The 22,003-nt window shown below is 38.5% G+C and overlaps 1 protein-coding gene across 3 annotated transcripts in view; it reads right to left on the reverse strand.

Moving 5' to 3' along the window:
- Window positions 1-6,266: 6,266 nt before the first annotated feature.
- The window catches only part of ZNF484 (zinc finger protein 484), a 35,191-nt gene continuing 19,454 nt past the window's right edge, over window positions 6,267-22,003 (reverse strand). For all 3 annotated transcript variants that reach the window (XM_019434317.2, XM_019434319.2, XM_019434318.2), the window contains exons 4-5: window positions 20,272-20,364; window positions 6,267-12,944 (exon numbers count right to left, since the gene is read on the reverse strand). In XM_019434317.2, the coding sequence (XP_019289862.2) occupies window positions 10,630-12,944; window positions 20,272-20,364 (2,408 nt within the window). In that variant the 3' untranslated portion in view covers window positions 6,267-10,629. The remainder of the gene's footprint in view (window positions 12,945-20,271; window positions 20,365-22,003) is intronic.

Below are 22,003 nucleotides of genomic sequence, written 5' to 3' on the forward strand. Positions count from 1 at the left end.
CACACACACACACACACACACACACACACACGCAAGAACCCCACCACGTTCATATTAAAATATGGTTAAGGGATGCGTGGATGGCGCAATTGGTTAATTGTCAGACTCTTGATCTTGGCTCAGGTCATGATCTCACAGTTTGTGAGTTCGAGCCCTGCACTGGGCTCTGTGCTAACAGCACAGTGCCTGCTTGGGATTCTGTCTCTCTTTCTCTTTGCCCCTCCCCAGCCTATTCTCTCTCTCTCTCTCAAAATAAATAAACTTAAAATATGGTTAAAAATATGTACATAGTTACCTTTTTCTCATTTCAGACTCAGAAAAAATTTGACAATCCTTTAACTTCTATAAAGTTAAAATATCCCCAACCCAAAAATCTATGTAAAAAGTATACTGTATACTTTCTGACATGTAAAAACATTAGCTACAAACAAATGCCCATCAAAATGTGATAGGGTGGGGCGCCTGGCTGGCTCAGTCAGGAGAGCACATGACTCTTGATCTCAGGGTCCTGAGTTTGAGACCCATATTGGGTGTGGTGATCATTTTTTTTAATATGAAAAAAATGTGATGGAGTAAATAATAATGGTACATCCATTATCAATGTATATATAGAATATATACCAATAACACTTAAAAATAAGTGATACAGATATGTGTACTAATATCCAGAGTAATTAGCCAGCCATGCTGATTTTCTGCTTAAATTCCAAAGATTAAAATTGGCAGAGGAATGTGGGGATTGCATTTACTGCATATTCTCTTGTAATGTTTTAAATATTTTAAGCAAGTGCATATATTATCAGTAATGGATGAACTATATTTTCTCATAGAACTAAATGATATAGCTGTTGTTTTAACAGAATCTATTAATTCTGCAACTGAAATCTATTAATTCTTTCTTTCCAATGTTGATATCAATATTTGCATTTTCTCGTCTTATTTCATATGCCATATTTTCTAATACTATGTTAAACAATAATGGCACCAGTTGAAAAACCTAATTGCTGATTTTTAAAAGTTTATTTATTTTGAGAGAGAGAGAGTGTGAGTGGGAGGGGCAGAGAAAGGGAGAAAGAGAATCCCAAGCAGGCTCTGCTCTGTCAGAGAAGCCCAACACAGGGCCCAAAATCCCAAACTGTGAAATCATTGACATGAACCAAAATCAAGAGTCAGACACACTTAACTGACTGAGCCACCCAGGAGCACCCTAACTACTGATTTTAATTCAACTATTTATTTCTACTTAAAATAATTTGTTGTTGCTATTAGCAAAATAACTACATTTGAGTAGTTTCTAACCATGTCTATTTTATTAGTAAAGAATGATGAATTGATCAAATACTTTTCAGTAAATATTGATATTAAACCTATTGTCTTATGTATTTATTTTTTAATTTTTAAGTTTATTTATGAGAGAGACAGAGACAGCATGAATGGGGGAGGGACAGGTAGTGAGGGAGAGAGAAAATTTCAAGCAGGCTCTGCACTGTCAACACAGAGCTTGATGTGGGGCTTGAACTCATGAAACCTCGATATGACCTGAGCTGAAACCAAGAGTTGGAGGCTTAACCGACTGAGCCACCCAGGTACCGCTCCTTTCTCTTTTTTTAAATGTTTATTTTTGAGAAAGAGCAAGAGCAGAGAAGGGCAGAAAGAGAGGGAGACAGGATTGGAAGCAGGCTCTGTGTGGGGCTCAGGAACTGTGAGACCATGACCTGAGCGGAAGTCAGAGGTTTAACTGACTGAGCCACCCAGGCGCCCTGCCTTTCTCTTTTAACTTAGGTTATTCTCACTGATATCCCATCACTTTTGAATTTCAGGATTAAAATCATTACTAGTTTTTATTTTATATACTGCAAGATTCATTCTATGTGCTAAAATGTTACGAGTGTTGCATCTATGGTCATAAGCTACAAGAGTTAATAATAATTCCTTATTTTTGCATTATATTTATTATGATGGCTTTATAGTGATGGCGTATTTTTAAATTTCAATGAAGCAATGAAAAGAAATAAAAATATATTGGGAAATGCTATCTCTAGGATTTGGAATAATTTGAATTAATAAAATTATCTGGTCTCTAAACATACCAAAATCAGATATGAATCCAACTTTTCATGTCGTTTTTTAAAAATCAGCTTTATTGATATAATTTACATACAATAAACGGCATCAATTTAGTGTTCAATGCATTTGACAGTTGTGTACATTTGCAAAACCACCAACACAATAAAAATACAAAACATTTTCATTATCCTAAAAACATTCCTTGTTCCCCTTTGATGAACATCCCTCCCTCCACCCCCGGCCCCAGGCAACCACCAATCTGATTTTTGTCACTTTCTGTTAGTTTGCATTTCCAGAATTTCATATAAATGCAATTATTCAGTATGTTATACCTTTATGTATGGCTTCTTTTACTCAAAATGACTTCAATTTATCTGTGCTGTTGCACATGTCAGTAGTCATTGCTCCTTACTGCTGAATAGCACTATAGCAGTCATTTATGGATATGCAACATTTTGGATATTTATTCACTTGATGATGGACATGTGAGTTATTTTCAGTTTGAGGCTATTATGAATAAAACTATCCACAATCAAGTATAAGTCTCTATGGGACATAAGTTGTTGGTGCTTTTGGGTTAAATATGGGGAGTGGAATGACTAGGTTGTAATGGTAGCTGTATGTTTTAACTGCTAAAGAACTTCAAAACTATTTTTCAAAGTGTTTCTGTCATCTCAAATTTCCACTTGCCACAAATGAGTTCCAGTTTCTGCACAACTTCCAACATGTGATGCTGCCAATCATTTTGATTTTAGTCATTGTAATGAGTGTATAGAGGTATAATTGTGATTTTAATTTGTATTTCCTTAATGGCTAATGTTGAAAATGCTTTCTTGTCCTTCTTGGCCACATCACATCTTCTTTCATGAATAACCTTTGAATTTGTTGCAATTTTTTAATTAGATTATTTGCTTTCTTATAATTGGGTTGTAAATGTCCTTAAATTTTCAGGATACAAATCTTTTGTCAGATATCTATTGCAAATATTCTCTCCCATTCTGTACCTTGCCTTTTCATTTTGTTAGTAGTGCTTTTCAAAGGATGAGTTATTAATTTTGAAAAGTCAAATTTATCTTTTTTTTTTCTTTTATAGTTCATTATTTATGTGTCCTATTTAAGAAATATTTTCCTAATGTCCTGGTATATTTTAAAAAAATTTTTAATGTTTCTTTATTTTTGAGGGACAGAGACAGAGCATGAGCTGTGGAGGGGCAGAGGGAGAGGAGACACAGAATCTGAAACAGGCTCCAGGCTCTGAGCTGTCAGCACAGAGCCCGATGCGGGGCTCGAACTCACAGACTGCGAGATCATGACCTGAGCTGAAGTCAGACGCCCAACCAACTGAGCCACCTAGGCGCCCCTGTCCTGGTATATTTTAAATCGTTGCTCTGTATAATGATATTTAGCATCTATTGTAAGGTTATCAACTTTTTTCATTTCCCTTTTGATTTGGATCAATTTCCTCTTGCCAGGAAATCATTCATTTCCTCTAGGTAGTATTCTCTCTCTTGATCCTATTAATGGATACAGTATCAATTGTGCTTCTTCTTACTCATTACAAATCTTATGTAAATTTGCTCTTTACCTTATTTAAACTTATGTGGGGGATCTACTGGGGTTTTAAAATATTTTTCTACTTTAAAAGAAAAAGGATGGATTACTTTATACATCTTGATGCCTGAATAAATTTAGGCACGCTTTCAGATACAAGAGAAACCTAGAATAGAATGGCTTATGTAAAATCTGCTTATTTCTATCACCTAGCAAAAGTCTGGAGTTAACTTGCTATTAGTGTTGACTAAATATTGTCACGACCAGTGTCTCTGATTCTTTCCCCTAGGATTGAGAGAAGGTTGCCATGCCACTGCCCCAGGCATCACGTGCAAGGCCAGAAGGTGGGTAAATTAATGGCAGCAGCTAAATCTGTCCCTTTTTAGGAAAGCAAAGGTTTTCCCGAACACACCTATCAGTGTTTTGCTTTTCCTGGCCTGAGTCAGTCACCAGGCAAACTAACAGCTTCAAAAGATGCTAACAAAGTAAGCAATAAGGGAAGAGGATACAAAGTAAGCAATAAGGGAAGAGGATTGGAATTGCTTAGCAAACGCAACACTGTCTACAACTGTGAAAGTGGCTATCCATGCCCAAGAAACAAATAATCACTTTTCCTAAAGATACACAACATATACCAAAAAAGACACTTAAAAATCTTCTAATATGTGAAGCTTAACTAAGACTAGAAACTCAGAAACTATAATAGACAGACATAGCCGGCTCTGTTGCGCAATGGATAGCGCATTGGACTTCTTCTAATAGACAGACATATTTAAACATGTAAAAAATAAAATTATGTGAATGAGAAAATATATACAAAGTCAAGAGTCAAGCAATAGTTTTCTTAAGAGTTATTACCATTGACATACAAAAAGCTGTTACAAATTGACAATCCAAAATAAATAAATAAATAAATGGTATAAAAAGGCAACTCACAAAAGAGCAAGGTATATGGCCGAGAAACACTTAAAGAGGTACATTAATATGTAAATTAAAAGTAGTTATCACTTTGCAATCAGAAAACTTCTCCAAGTTAAAAAGTAACCACTATTTTTAGTATAGGGGAAACCGTTTTATACACTAATGTTGGAAATATGAAATGCAAGTCTTACTCCACAGAGATCTGGCAATTTCTTTAAATAAGAAAACACAGATGGGGCGCCTGGGTGGCTCAGTCGGTTGAGCATCCGACTTTGGCTCAGGTCATGATCTTGCTGCAGTTCACGAGTTTGAGCCCTGCTTCAGGCTCTGTGCTAACAGCTTAGAGCCTGGAGCCTGCTTTGGATTCTGTGTCTCCCTGTCTCTCTTCTCCTCCCCGCCTCACACTGTCTTTCAAAAATAATAAACATTTTTTAAAAATTAAAAAAAACCCACACTCATACGTGTGCACATATATTAATGGTCTACATCACCAAGTAAAAAGAAAACTATGAAGTTGACAACCATTGCTCACATGGTGACAGACTGTTGCAGTGGCTGGAGTTGCTAGAAGAGTGGACAAAGTCCAAAATTCAATAAATAAAACATGTCACATTTACATGGTTTTATGTGTGTCTACACACACGTATGTGTTTCAACATATTTAATTAAAAGAAAGGCTGATGTCTGGTGGGGACACTTCTGTCAATGAGTTGGCATTGTTCTCCATTGGGGTCTTCATTTGGTGGGCTCCTCTCCTGAGTATTGTCTTCTCCTACCTCTATATTATCTCTACGGCCTTGAGGATCCGCTCCTTAGAGGGGAGGCAAAAGTCCTTCTTACTATGGCAGCACCATGTTCACATACGTACGGCCCCTCACTCACTGGGGGAAGACCAGCTGGTCTCCGTCCTGTATGGTGTTGTCATTCCCGTGCTAAACCCCATCATCTGCCCTTGAAAGAATAAGGACATCAGAAAGGCCTTGAAAGTGGTGGCAGAAAAGGTAGCAGCCTTCAAATCTCATTTCCCTTGACTTGTACTGTTTCTTTTTCTATGATGATTAGTGATAGAAAATTACCCTACTGACACAATCTGGTTGTTTCTTGCCAACATTACTAATAAAACTCCAAGAATTAAAATTTCAATGATAAAACAAATGAGGCAAAATGTATAGATCAACAATAGATGAATTTGGGTAAAGGGTTACTATATATATTTTTGTAGTCTTCCTATTCTTGAAACACTTCTATCTGTTCTATGTTTTAAATGATTTCCACATAAAAAGTTTAAAAAGTTTTAAAAAAGGCAATTATTGGGCTGGCCTATTTGTCCCCACTGGTTTGAGACACAGGCATGAAATTTAACCAATAAACAAAATGAATTATATTTCTTGTGAAATTTGCTTCTATGGGAATACTTCTTCTTCCTGTAACAAATTTAGTATCCTCCCAGTATGAAGTTTATGGCATTTTAAGAAAATGATGTATTTGGGGGCACCTGGGTGGCTCAGTCGCTTGAGCACCCGACTTCAGCTCAGGTCATGATCTCACGGTTTTTGAGTTTGAGCCCCGCATCGGGCTCTAGGCTCTCAGTTCATAGCCTGGAGCCTGCTTCAGATTCTGTGTCTCCCTCTCTTTCTGCTCCTCCCCCACTCACACTCTGTCTCTCAAAAAATGAATAAATGTTAAAAAAAATTTTTTTAAAGAAAATGATGTATTTGAAAAGAAAATTTGATGTATTAAGAAATGATTTAATTCTTCTCCATTGTCTATGATGTCCAGTAAGATACAACTCATGGACAAAGACTTTTTGACATACAGCAATTCTGTAGGATAATTTACAATTGGTTCAAACTTACATGAGAAGCCTTTCTCATTTTCAGAAAATACACAATTTCACTCATGCACAAATACTGAATACTGAAAACTGATTTCTGAATGAAGATATTTTCACACAAAGTGCATTAATTTTGTCTACTTCCAGCAGACATTTTATGATTTCTACGTGGTTCTTCAAGGAATTGCTTTTATAGGTTTCTCTCTCCAAAATGAGTTTCCGGGAAACAATAAGCTTTTGGCCTGTTATTTCTCTCATGTGTGAATTTGCTGACGTTCAGAAAGCTGACTTTCCAGCAGATGATTTTTCTGGTTATTGTATACATAAGGTTTCTCTCCAGCATGAATTCTCTGTTATGTAATGAAGTAATGATTTGTGAATGAAGCTCTACTCACATTTACTAAGAAAACTACTCTCTCCTGTGAATCATCTGATATACAAATGTTGGTTTGCATTAAAGTTTTCTTACATCTACTGAATTCACAGAATAAGATTCCTTTTAAAAATTAAAGTACACTGCTAATTGAATTTACATTGTAAACCTTTTTTAAAAGTTCCGCTGTAAATACAAATGAACTGCATGATAGTTCTGGCATAAAAAGCTATGTCCAATTCACACTACTCTCCTTCTTGCACATGCATCCAATCTATACTACCCTTGGAGTTCCATCTAAGGAAGAGTTAGCTCCCCCCATTCCACCCAGAACTGTTGCATCATCCATTCCCCAATTTCCAGCGCCCCTTCAAATATGTGGAGGCCCACCAAAGGAAGTCTTCCTTTCTCCTAGATGTTACCATGTTGACAGAAGGTAACATATCTTCTTTTTTTGGCTTAGTAATGTAGAATTGTTGTATGTATGTATGTATTTATAAAGTTTATTTTGAGAGACACAGAGAGAGAGAGAGAGAGAGAGAGAGGAGGAGGGACAGAGAGGGAGAGGGAGAGAAGAGAGAATTCCATAGGCTCTGTACTGGTTATGCAGAGCCTGATATGGGGCTCAAGTTCACAAACCATGAGATCATGACCTGAGCCAAAACCAAGAGTTGGACACTAACTGACTGAGCCACCCAGGTGCCCACATTTTTTAAAAATGTGCCTGGGAATAAAAAGGTTGAGAATCACTATCTCAGTGATCCTTCTAAATTAGTCTTTAAAATCCTTATTTTCAAACCCCTGGGCTCATACACCAGCCTTCATTAACTTAATTTCCTATTCATTACCCAAAGGAAAAAAGCCACACTATTAAAAAAGAAACATGACAGTCTCAATCTCCTTTTGCCAAAGACTGGCAGCTACCATAATAAAATCTGATACCACCACAGTCAGTTTTCTCTTAGGTTTCAAAGTTTACAAAATCTTCAACAAAACAGTAAATGCCTTAACTTTTAGCCACAAAAATAGGAAACAGTGTCACAAATCAGTGCATTTTCACTTTTAAATTAGCTTGGAAAATTCTGGTAATTTAAAAAATATATTTCTGGACTCCACACTCCTTAGAAAGGAACAGCTATTGGGGTGCCTGGGTGGCTCAGTCTGTTAAGCGTCCAACTTCGGCTCAGGTCATGATCTCACCATTTGTGAGTTTAACCCCACTCAGGCTCTGTGCTGACAGCGGGGAGCCTGGAGCCTGCTTCGGATTCTGTCTCCCTCTCTCTACCCCTGCCCCGCCTCCACTCTGTCTCTCTCAAAAATAAATAAACATTAAAAAAAAAACTTTAAAAGAAAGGAACAGCTATCTCAGGGCATTGAAAACTTCTGCTAATGATTAGACAGAGCAGGTAGTACAGACAAGTACTTCCTTTGAGAACTAAAAATGGTGGAAGAAAATATTAAATATACTTAATTTTGTGATGGCACTGGAGAGCTACCAAGAAGTGAGAAAATACAGGAATAGGATTAGAGATAAGACATAACCTCTGGAGTCTGGGACTATTAAAAAGAGGTGTTTGCTAATTTTTAAAGCAAATACCGAAGAAGAGAGGTTAAGACAGTTTTTAACAAATTTATGGACCTAATGGGACAAATACTAAAATTAAGTTCCTTCACAGAATGAGGCACCTAGAAAATCTCCCCAAGTCCTACATCTCTAGGGTGAAAAACACCAGACAAGCCTTCCCTGGGACTGGAGCCCAGTCTCACACTCTCAGTACAAGACTGGACGAAGACAGGCAGGGGTGCTTATGCTCTTGCCTAGTCCTACCTGTTAGAGTCAAAGGCAAATCTTCTCTGGAAGATGATACCATCCAGACCACCTCAGTGTCTGCAGTGCCTAATATATAGTGCCTGGTAGCTGATTTAAAATTACCAGGTATAGGGGAAAACAAGCATTACCAAAATCTGAAACCACGAATGGAAAAAGTTTTACAGAGGGTCTAAATAGTGGGGCAATCTCTAGACAAACCAGAGGAAGACATGAAGCAAAAGCATACTTTGTATAGATAGCAGCAAGAAATTTCCCAAAAGGTAAAGAAAAAAACCACCAAGCTACAGATTAAAAAAAAAAAAAAAAAAAAACACAGCAAACCCCAAACAAGCACACAGAAAATCACACCTAGGCATGCCACTGTGAACTGCTGGCAGCCGAAGATAAGACAAATTTTGAAGGAGGGAGAGAAAAGGGGAAAAAAGCACATTATCTTCAAAGGTACTTACATTGAAAGCTTATTTTCAAAAAAAAAAAAAAAAGGAAAACATATATGGATTAATATAAATGAACATGGACTCAAATGACTGACCACATCAACTACACACAAAATCCAAGTGCATGACATTAATACCATGTAAACCAAGAGGGAAATAAAGGAGCTAATGTTCTAGCTCCTCACCTCATCTGGAAAGTAGAGAGGGGACTCATTTATTTTAGCTTTCAATGAGCGAAGTATGCATACAGTATTAACATCTGATGCAGTAAATTTTAAGGCAAAAAAGAACATCAGTAGCAATAAAAACAGACATTTCACAATAATTAAGTTTCAATTAACCAGAAAGAGTATAACAACTCTAAATCTGAATGTATGTAAAAACAAAGACTCAAAATATAAGAAAAAAATGGGTTGATCTACAGGAGAGACAAATTCACAAATATTCTGGAAGATGAAACACTGCTTTTAGAATCAGTTAGAAAAAAAAAGATTTAAAAAAGTCTGTAAGAATACAGAGGGTCTGCAAACACAATGGGATTAATTTGTAGACACTGGGAGGGGACAGAGGATTACTCTTCCGAAAGTACAACCCTGTCTTCTTAGAAAACAAACTCAAATGTGAACAGTAGTGTCCCATAGTCACCTGGCACGTAATGGACATGCAGAGAATGTACCAACAAAACTTCCATGGAAGGAAAGAATTCTAGGTTTTGAAACCCATTTTCTTAATTTGTCTCTTTTCCAAACAGAAATTTAAAAAAATATAGACTTCTGTGGATGAGGCTGACAGTCCAAAGTGCTGACCTCTGGATCTGTGACCTGAGTCCCATGGCCTCAGGGCCAGTCCTGAGGTGACAAGTAAGGAGTCTGTGGGGCTGCTGTCTACCTCATTGGTCACTCTGGGGACACAGCTGGGATAACTTTATGCCTCTTGGGTGTGAGTTACCTAGGCCATGGCAGGGAATTAATAAATACAGGAACATATTGGTTAATAACTAAAGAGGCCTATGAATATTCAAGTAGGCCTGTGGTTCTGATTACCAATCTCAAAGTCAAATAAAAAAAGTGTTTATCCAAATTTCCACACACTAATAGATACTATAAATAATAAATAAGAGTGGCTTCTTCCAAAAGGGGGGAAAAAAGTCCTTTGTGTCTTTAATGTCAATTTTCACAAAAAACCTCTGGCTTCTCTTCATTATAGACCTGAACTGTCCATACTTTTGCCTTGATTTCAGTGCCCTTGGACAATGAAAAAATTTTTTTAGCTCTCTGCTCATTAAGAACTTCCTTTAGTCAATATCGAATATTTTTGCTACCCAGGGCGTGAGAAGCTCAACAACCCTGAACTTATGAAGCTGCTTCTCCACAACATGAAACAAGAAAGACTAAGTCCTCTCCTTGCAGATTTGCTATTATTTCCAGGGGCCTGACAATTCCAGTACCTGTCTGGTAACTAAGTGTGGCCATCACACATCGCTTAAACTCTTCCTCCCAAGTATCTCCCGCAAACGTGTAGCTGGACATCAGCTCTGTAATCCAGGCATTCCTACTTCTGACCAGAGGTAAGGTGGCTTTGGTTACCTCCTGCTTCTTAGTCCCATGGTAGCCTCTCATTCCTTGGTATCCCCACACCATGATTGTGGCACTGGACATGCTACTTCCCCAGTGTCAGATTTCTGATGTATCCTGAGCTGTGGCCTCCAGTTTAAGGCTTTCTTAAAGTCACTGCCTTTATAGGTCTTTTGTTTAGTATGAATTTTCTGGTGTTTAATAAGATTTGATCTGATAGTGAAGGCTTTTCCACACTCAGCACATATAAATGGTTTCTCTCCCGTGTGAATTCGATGATGCTCATGGAGTTGTGACTTCTTAATGAAGGCCTTCCCACAGTCACTGCATCCATAGGGTTTCTCTCCAGTATGAATTCTCCGATGCCGATTTAAGTGTGATTTCTGGATGAAGGACTTCCCACATTCAGTACAAATATAGGGTTTCTCTCCTGTATGAATCCTCTGATGCATAATTAGTGTTGATTTTCTGGCAAAAGCTTTCCCACATTCGCTGCACTCATAGTGTCTCTCTCCAGTATGAGATTGCTGATGTATATGGAGGCCCGACTTCCGAGTGAAGGCTTTTCCACAGTCACTACATTTATAGGGTTTCTCCCCAGTATGAATTTTCTGGTGCGTAAACAGATTCGATCTGTCAGTGAAGGCCTTTCCACACTCAGCACATCTGTAGGGTTTCTCTCCTGTGTGAATTTGCTGATGCACATGGAGTTGTGACTTCTTAGTAAAGGATTTCCCACAGTCACTGCATTCATAAGGCTTTTCTCCAGTGTGAATTCTCTCATGTGTAATAAAATGTGACTTATGGAAGAAGGCCTTTCCACATTCAGTGCAAACATAAGGTTTTTCTCCTCTGTGAATTCTCTGATGCATACTTAGTGTTGACTTCTGGATGAAGGCTTTCCCACACTCAGTGCATTCATAATGTCTCTCTCCAGTGTGGCATTTCTGATGTATCCTGAGCCGTGACTTCCACGTGAATGATTTTCCACAATCACTGCATTTATAGGGTTTCTCTCCAGTATGAATTTTTTGGTGTTTGATGAGATTTGACCTGTCAGTAAAGGCCTTCGCACATTCGGTACATATGTAAGGTCTCTCTCCAGTATGAATTTTCTGGTGTATAATGAGATTTGTCTTGTGAGTGAAGACTTTCCCACATTCTGTACATATAAAGGGATTCTCTCCTGTGTGAATTCTCTGATGCACATGGAGTTGTGACTTCTTTATAAAGGATCTTCCACAGTCACTGCATTCGTAAGGTTTCTCTCCAGTATGAATTCTCTCATGTGTAATAAAATGTGACTTCCGTATAAAGGCTTTCCCACATTCGGTACATACATAGGGCTTTTCTCCCGTATGGATTTTCTGATGCATACTTAGTGTTGATTTCCTTGTGAAGGCTTTTCCACATTCAGTACATTCAAAGTGCTTCTCTCCAGTATAATTTTTTTTATGTATATTGAGGTTTGAATTCTGAGAAACATTTTTCCCACATTCACTGTATTCATAGGGTTTTTCTCCAATATGAATCCCCTGGCATCTGAACAGATCTGACTTCTGGATGAAGGCTTTTCCATATTCACTGCATTTACAGTGATTCTCCTCGGTGTGAGTTTCCTCATGACTTGACTTGAGGCAAAAGTCCTCCTCATAGTCAGTGCATCTATAGGGTTTCTCTCCTGTAGAAGCCTTCTGAGGTACAGCAAGTTGGGGCTTCTGAGTGAAGACTGTCTCATATTTGCTGCATTCATGCTGTTTCTCCTCAGTATAGATACTTTGATGTGCAAAGAGGTGTGACCCCTGGGTGAAAATTTTTACAGAATCAGAAAATAAACTGAGATTCTTCCCAGTATGAATTTTGTGATGTTGAATGAGAGCTTGCTTATGACTCAGAAGTTTCTTACACTGATTATATTCACAACCATTCATTTCTGTATGAGAATTCATAGGAGTGAAAATATTACCATATCCAATAATCTTATCAAGATTTTCTACTGCATTGTTTCTATAATTACATAAGCTTACAATAGGCTTCAAACTCCTTCCAAATGAGTCATAGTTCTGGAGCCTTTTTCTTGCAGGAACAAGGTATGTGTTTACCTGATCAGTTTTCCCAGTGTCCTTATATTCACAGTCTCTCTCATTAGCTACGGTTTCCTTGTCAACAAAGGCGACATGACTTACACTTTTGTTCTGGTAGTCCTCACATCTCTCCGTCTGTTTGTCATCTTGCCACAATTCTTCTAAAATGGAATAATATGGGTCATCTCTTGTAAAGAGACTAATTCTCTCAAACCGTATTGAAACTTCTTCAGACGTTCCCTGCTGTACAGTTTCAAAACCAATATCCCCATCTAAAAAAGAAGGAAAAAATAAAACACACAAAGAAGAGTTAAGAACATAGAAGGGATAATATATACAGGTGATTTAGGGTGAATACAGAGAACTGTGAGAAGCTTATATAAATTTAACAAATATGTATGCAAATATATAAAACATAAATAATACAGGATTTGTAATAGATTTATATGTGGGACAGCAGTAAAATGAACCCTTACAGTACATTTACTAAACAAGCAGCGGCAGCTAGATGTGCCAGGCACCGTCCTAAGTTCTATACTACCTCACGTAATCATCACACCCTTTCGTGCTTGGTGTCACCCTTGTCTTTATTTTACAGACGAGGAAACTGAGCCACAGAAGAGTCAGGTAACTTGCCCAAATCAAATGTTTAGTGACTGGAGAAGAGGAGCCTCAAACTGAAGCCATGTCAGCTCCATGTACATTAGCAGAAATACACAGTAAGGTGTCAGAGGGGCAAAGTGACAAAGTATGTGGCTTAAAAGAAGCGTCTGGGTCTAGCTTCTTATCATCCTCATTATTCTTATCCTATTATTCTAGTTATCCTTCATCCACTAATCTCCCACTTTCTCTTTCCCTGTTAATCACTGTGCCCTAAACACCAATTTATTTATGCACAGTGAAACTACTGCAGCTTCGGTCATTCTGACTTAGCCAAATGGCAACAAATATGTATGATTCGATTCTTTGTTCTGGTTTGGGGTGCAGAGATACATGCACTCAACAGGAGGCATATAACAGCAGACAGGGGTGGCTTTCTGAAGCAGGGCCTGAAAGCTGTCAATCAAAACCTGTCCTCTTCCTTTCTTTGGTTTACAAACCCACTGAGAGAAGAATTTGTCATGTGTTAGATAATAGGCAGTAACGTCAGTTGGGATCCATATACCCATGACAGGATAAACGCGGTGTTTTGAACAATGAAATCTATTAGTAGCACCTAAGATGAACTAGTAAAAAAATATGGAGGTAGCACATCCAAGTAAGGTTAGAATAAACTTAAAGGCTTGAAGAAATATAGACATGGTTTTGAGTAAGAGGAGGAGGGCATCTAAGTGATATTTTCTAAAACAGAAAAGTTAGTAAAAAGAGCAGAAAGAATTATTTGAGAAGATGTATCACAGGGAAAGTAAAGAACCACAATAGAACATGATGAAATTTTGAAAGGTGAGCTATCTACTCTTAGCATGCTGCACTGGACCTGCTCTTCCTTCATATAAGCGGCCACCAGATGGACCCTTAAATGCAAAAGCCATCAGTCATTCCCCTGAGTATTCTATACAAGGGCCAATGCTTGCTTGAGACACACAATCAACAATGACAGCATTAAGATTCGTTTCCCTGAGCCGAGCCTAGTGATGATCACAATTTATGCTGGAATTGAGACCCTTAATTTCAATCTGAGACACACAACTGTCTCTAAATGGCAATTTTAACTTTCAACTTGGGTTGGTTATACATATGACAGAGGCTCATAGGACTCAGTAAACGTAGCATAAAGCAGCAAAGTTCTAAGTATGTAGTCACCAGCAGGCAGGTGAAACTGATAGCAAAAGAGAAAAAAAAAAAAAAAAAGACCCCTTTGGCACTGGTGATCATCTTGACATCCTGCTCACTGCACCAACTGTTAAGCTGCCTGCAAAGAAAGGATGGACCCCCACCCCAAATTTGGTTCAGATGTCAAGACTGAGGATGCAATACACACACCAACAAGATATGAACAGGTTCATTACTTAGCACAAGCAGTCAGGCTGACCACTCCTGTGCAGCTTCCCACCAGCACTGAGGGAGAGAGCACCTGTGCTTTCTTGTAGATTTGCCCAGATGTGGGGCAGAAGGCAAGGAGAGAGGGGTGAGGCTTAGGAGATGTCAGCAGTCAGACATCAAAAATGAAGTCAGATGTGACACCTAAAGCACAAGCCACAAAACCAAAATCAACAAGTGTAATTGTATCAAACTTAAAAGATTCTGTGTTCACACAGAAAGAAACCAACAACAAAATGAAAGGAAAGCATACAGAATGGGAGAAGATATTTGCAACCATGTATCCAATAAGAGGTTAAAATCCAAAATAGATTAAAAAAAACCCGTAAGACTCACTAGCAAAAAACCAAATAACCTAATTAAAAAATGGGCAAAGGACAAGAATATTCTATCTAGCAAGGCTGTCATTCAGAATAGAAGGAGAGGGGGTGCCTGGGTGGCTCAGGTCATGATCTCACAGCTCATGAGTTCAAGCCCTGCATCAGGCTCTGTGCTGACAGCTCAGAGCCTGGAGCCTGCTTCAGATTCTGTGTCTCCAGCTCTCTTTGCCCCTCCCCTGCTTGTTCTCTCTCTCGTTATTTCCCTCTCACTTTCTCTCTCTCTCTCTCTCTCTCTCTCTCTCTCTCAAAAAAATAAACATTAAAAAAATTAAGAAAAAAAAAAGAATAGACGGAGAGATAAAGAGTTTCCCAGGCAAACAAACTTAAAGGAGTTCGTGACCACTAAACCAGCCTTGCAAGAGATCCTAAGGGGTACTCTGTGAGTGGAAAGGAAACACCAAAAGTGATAAAGACAAGAAAGGAACAGAAAAATCTGTAGAAACAACAAAACAAGTAATAAAATGGCACTAAATACATATCTACCAATAATTACTCTGAATGTAAATGGATTAAACGCTCAACTGAAGATACAGGATGTCAGAATGGATAAAAAAATAAGACCCTACAAGAGACTTGTTTTAGACGTAAAGATAGCTGCAGATTGAAAGTGAGGGATAGAGAAACATTTCCCATGCAAATGGACCTCAAAAGAAAGCCACAGTAGCAATATTGTTATCAGACAAACTAGATTTCAAACCAAGGGCACTATATCATCATAAAGGGGCCTATCCAACAAAATCTAACAATTGTAAATATTTATGTCCCCAACATGCGGGCACCCAAATACATAACACAATAACAAAAGTAAAGGAACTCACTGATAATGATACCATAATAGTAGGGGACCCTAACACCCCACCTACAGAAAGGGACAGGTATCTAAGCAGAAAATCAACCAGTAAGCAATGGCTTTAAATTTTTTTTTTCTTTCAACGTTTTTTATTTATTTTTGGGACAGAGAGAGACAGAGCATGAACGGGGGAGGGGCAGAGAGAGAGGGAGACACAGAATCTGAAACAGGCTCCAGGCTCCGAGCCATCAGCCCAGAGCCCGACGCGGGGCTCGAACTCACAGACCACGAGATCGTGACCTGGCTGAAGTCGGACGCTTAACCGATTGCGCCACCCAGGCGCCCCAAGTAAGCAATGGCTTTAAATGACACACTGGACCAGATGGACTTAACAGATATATTCAGAACATTTCATCCTAAAGCAGCAGAATACATACAGTTCTTCTCAAGTACATATGCAACATTCTCCAGAATAAATCACATTTTAAAATACGTGGAAACAAATGAAAATGAAACACGATGGTCCAAAACCTTTGTGATGCAGCAAAGGTGGTCCTAAAAGCAAAGTATATACCAATACAGACCTCCCTCAAGAAGAAAAATCTCAAATACACAACCTAACTTTACACCTAATGGAGCTAGAAAAAGAACAACAAGCAAAGTCTAAAGCCAGCAGAAGAAAGGAAATAATAAATATTAGAGCAGAAATTATATAGAAACAAACAAACAAACAAAAAAGACGATACAATGGATCAATAAAACTAGGAGAGGGGCGCCTGGGTGGCGCAGTCGGTTAAGCGTCCGACTTCAGCCAGGTCACGATCTCACGGTCCGTGAGTTCGAGCCCCGCGTCAGGCTCTGGGCTGATGGCTCAGAGCCTGGAGCCTGTTTCCGATTCTGTGTCTCCCTCTCTCTCTGTCCCTCCCCCGTTCATGCTCTGTCTCTCTCTGTCCCAAAAATAAATAAACGTTGAAAAAAAAAAAAAATTTAACAAAAAACTAGGAGCTGGTTCTGTAAAAAAAATTAATAAAACTGATAAACCCCAAGCCAGGCTTATCAAAAAGAAAAGAGAGAGGAGTCAAATAAATAAAATCACAAATAAAAGAAGAGAAATAACAACTAACACCAAAGAAATACAATTACAAGAGATTATGAAAAACTATATGCCAACAAATCGGACAACCTGGAAGAAAAGGATAAATTCCTAGAAACATAAACCACTATAACTGAAACAGGAAGAAACAGAAAACTTACACAGACCTACAGCCAACAAAGAAACTGAGTCAGTAATCAAAAAACTCACAACAAACAAAAGTCCAGGGCCTGATGGCTTCACAGGGGACTTTTTTTTTTTTTTTAAGTTTAAGGGGAAAGTGGGTGATGGGCACTGAGGAGGGCACCTGTTGGGATGAGCACTGGGTGTTGTATGGAAACCAATTTGACAATATATTATATGTAATATTTAAAAAATTCTCTCTCTCCTCTTCTGCCCCTCCCCCACTTGTGTTTTCTCTCTTTCTCTCTCTCTCTCTCTCTCTCTCTCTCTCTCTCAAAAAAAAAAAAAATATATGACAGGCTGACTGGTACATGAAAAGATGCTCACTCATCATCAGGGGAATGTGAATTAAAACCACAATGCAAGGGGCACCTGGGTGGCTCAGTCGATTGAGCATCCGACTTCGGCTGAGGTCATGATCTCACAGTCCGTGAGTTCGAGCCCTGCATCAGGCTCTGTGCTGACAGCTGAGAGCCTACAGCCTGCCTCGGATTCTGTGTCTCCCTCTCTCTCTGCCCCTCCCCTGCTCATGCTCTGTCTCTCTCTCTCAAAAATAAATAAAAACATTAAAAAAAACCACACACACACACAATGCAATATCACTTCATGCCTGTTGGAATTTCCATCATCAAAAAGACAAGAGATTACAAATGCTGGCACAGATGTGGAGAAGAGCGAGCCCTTGTGTACTGTTGGCAAGAGTATAAACTGGTACAGCCACTGTGGAAAACAGTACAGAGGATCATCAAAAAATTAAAAATAGAACTGTCATCTGATCCAGCAATTACACTTCTGGGAATATATCCAAAGGAAACAAAAACACTCATACAAAAACATATCTGCAACCCGATATTCCCTGCAGCAATATTTACAATAGTCAAGACATGGAAACAAGTGTCCTAAGTGTCCATTGATGAATGAATGGATAAGGGTGTAGCGTACATATACAACAGAATATTATTCAGCCATAAAAAAATGAGGAAATCCAACCATTCGCAACTACATGGATGGATCTGAAAGCACTACGCTAAGATAAGTGACAGAAAGATAAACACTACATAAGTGATAATCTCACTTACACGTGGAATCGAAAAAAACCTAAATTTATAGAAAGGAAATCAGACTTGTGGTTACCAGAGGCAGAAGGTAGGAGAAGGGGACTGGAGGAAGGTGGTCAAAAGATACAAAACTCCAGTTATAAGCACCAAGGACATGATGCACAGTATGGAGACTAGAGCTAACATTCCTATACAGCATGTAGGAAAGTTGTTGAGAGTGATCCTGAGTTCTCATCACAAAGAAAAAACAATTCTCCCTTTTTTCTTTCTTTTCTTTTTATTGTATGTATATGAGCAGATGGATTTTATCTGAACCTATGGTTCATTTCACAGTATATGCAAATCAAACCATCATGTTGTTTATACAGTGATATATGTCACGTATTTCCCAATAAAATTGGAAAAATAAAGTCAGAATCTATTAGATATATGATGAGATGTTCAAAATATTTTATTAGAGAAACACAAATTAAAGTAATAACTAGAAATTATAATCCATTGGATTAGCCAAATTAGAAATTCTTAGAAACTGGGGCAGGGATGGAAAGAAACTGATGTCTTCGTACACTCATGGGACTGTAGAATAACACATTCAATCTAGAATAATGTGGTCATACTTCATCCAATAAAATATCATAACCCAATGATAAAGAAATCCCATTACTCTTCCTCAAGAAATTCTCATTACCAAAGAATAATTCATGAAGAAATTTATTGCAGTACTAATTGTAGTAGCTGGGAGGCTGGACAAGTAAAATGTGATGTCTCTCCGCACTATGGGATGCTATGCATCAGTTAGAAGCAATGAACTAGATGGGGCACCTGGGTGGCTTAGTCGGTTCAGCATCCGACTTCAGCTCAGGTCATGATCTCATGGTCCATGGGTTCCAGCCCCGTGTCGGGCTCTGTGCTGACTGACAGCTCAGAGCCTGGAGCCTGCTTCGGATTCTGTGTCTCTTTCTCTCTCTGCCCCTTCCCTGCTTGCACTCTGTCTCTGTCTCTCTCTCTCTCTCTCTCTCTCAAAAATAAATACACATTAAAAAATATTTAAAAAAAAAAGAAGCAATAAACTAGAAAAACACATTGCAACATGAGCCAATTTAGTGCTAAGAGGAAAAAAAAGAAACTGAGTAGGACATATAGCACAGTACGCAGAGTACCATTTCTACAAATTAAAAATACCAACAATTTAAATTTTACAAACACTCTACAAATTCAAGGTTTGAGGGCAAACATATCAATTACATTAGAACAGTTACCTCTAAGGATAAAAACAAATATGGGGACTGAGAATTAAAAGAGAGAAACAAAGAAACAAATTGGGGGAGGGGAATGTTAGGTACATCGATAATGACATTAACTACAAACCAAGGAATATAATTAACTCAATTTCCTGTAAACAAAGTACAGAAACTTTTTGCAAAATGTCAAAATAAGTAAATTAGTTAGAAAGGTGAAGTCAGTGTTGTGTTACGCTAGCCAAGTAAAAAGAAAATGTCAGGAAACATAAACTAATGTCATAAATAGTAAAACGCTGCCCCCCAAATGTAGTAATGGTACTCTCTAAGTCAACAGCTAGAGGAGAGACATGGGACATGATACAGGAGGGCACCTCTAAGTGACAATTCGGAAGCATTAAGGGGAAAGAGAGAAAATGAAAAGAAACCAGCAATAGTGTAACCCATAGTAATTTTTTAAAAAGGTAAATCAATGAGTATCTAAATGTGTAAGAGAAGGATTTAAGACCATGATGTGATGGAGGTAAAGAGAATAGAAATGCTAGAAAAAGGGAGAAAAACCATAAAGCAGGATCCTAGATCCAAATTAGGAGTAATTATAGAACATTCCCTCCTAGAAAGTCAAGGAAAGACAAGGACGCTGATACGGGAAGGGGCCTTAAGGTAGGAATGGCCTTCAGATATCTAGGGACTGCACCCACGCCACCAGGCAGTTCCAAAAGTGGAGAATGTTACAGAAATGTCCTACTGACAGTGCCCCACAAGCCCCGCTGCTGCCCATACAACACACTCTCCAAGCTCTCAGTCCCCTACTCACTGAGACAGTTGTGACTTGAAATGTCACCATCCAGCACACATGGCTCTTCTTGTTCCGAGTTGAAAATGACTTCTGGTCTGGGAACTTGACACCCTATCAACAGAAAATGACAAAAGACTTGCTTTCAGAGGCCATTCAATGAAGCATTCCATTTACTTTTCAGAAAAGTTCATGCACAATAGAGGTATATTCATAACACACCAAATAGACAATTACTAACATAGAACAAATAGGACAAGCTATTACACACTTCAGATGACCTGCAGCCATTCTTTATATGAAATTTATTGTCAAATTGGTTTCCATACAACACCCAGTACTCATCCCAACAGGTGCTCTCCTCAATGCCCATCACCCACTTTCCCCCCACCCCTCAAGTTTGTTCTCAGTATTTAAGAGTCTGTTATGGTTTGCCTCCTTCCCTCTCTGTAACTTCCCCCCCTTCCCCTCCCCTCTGGTCTTCTGATAAGTTTCTCAGGATCCACATATGAGTGGCTGCACCAGTTTGCATTCCCACCAACAGTGCAAGAGGGTTCCCGTTTCTCCACATCCTCTCATCTATAGTCTCCTGATTTTTTTCATCTTGGCCACTCTGATTGGCGTGAGGTGGTATCTGAGTGTGGTTTTGATTTGTATTTCCCTGATGAGGAGTGACGTTGGGCATCTTTCCATGTGCCTGTTGGCCATCTGGATGCCTTCTTTAGAAAAGGGTCTATTCACGTCTTCTGCCCATTTCTTCACTGGATTATTTGTTTTTCGGGTGTGGAGCTTGGTGAGTTCTTTATAGATATTGGATACTAGCTCTTTATCCGATATGTCATTTGCAAATATCTTCTCCCATTCCGTCAGTTGCCTTTTAGTTTTGTTGATTGTTTCCTTTGCAGTGCAGAGGTTTCTTTATGTTTATGAGGACCCAAAGTTCATTTTTGCTTTTAATTCCCTTGCCTTTGGAGATGTGTCAAGTAAGAAATTACTGTGGCTGAGGTAAGAGAGATTTTTTTCCTGCTTTCTCCTCTAGGGTTTTGATGGTTTCCTGTCTCATTCAGGTCCTTCATCCATTTTGAGTTTATTTTTGTGAATGGTGTAAGAAAGTGGTCTAGTTTCATTCTTCTGCATGTTGCTGTCCAGTTCTCCCAACACCATTTGTTAATGAGACTGTCTTTTTTCCATTGGATATTCATTCCTGCTTTGTTAAAGATTAGTTGGCCATACATTTGTGGGTCCAATTCTGAAGTCTCTATTCTATTCCATTGGTCTATGTGTCTGTTTTTATGCCAATACTTTGCTGTCTTCATGATTACAGCTTTGTAGTAGAGGCTAAAATCTGGGATTCTGATGCCTCCCGCTTTGGTCTTCTTCAAAATTACTTTGGCTATTCGGGGTCTTTTGTGGTTCCATACAAATTTTAGGATTACTTGTTCTAGCTTTGAGAAGAATGCTGGTGCAATTTTCATTGGGGTTGCATTGAATGTGTAGATTGCTTTGGGCAGTATTGACATTTTAATAACATTTATTCTTCCAGTCTGCGCGCATGGAATGTTTTTCCATTTCTTTGTATCTTCTTCAATTTCCTTCATAAGCTTTCTATAGTTTTCAGCATACAGATCTTTTACATCTTTGGTTAGGTTTATTCCTAGGTATTTTATGCTTCTTGGTGCAATTGTGAATGGGATCAGTTTCTTTATTTCTCTTTCTGTTGCTTCATTTTTGGTGTATAAAAATGCAACTGATT

This window comes from Panthera pardus, unplaced genomic scaffold, assembly GCF_024362965.1.
Source record: "Panthera pardus isolate Hobbes unplaced genomic scaffold, ASM2436296v1 HiC_scaffold_20, whole genome shotgun sequence".
NCBI lineage: Eukaryota > Metazoa > Chordata > Mammalia > Carnivora > Felidae > Panthera > Panthera pardus.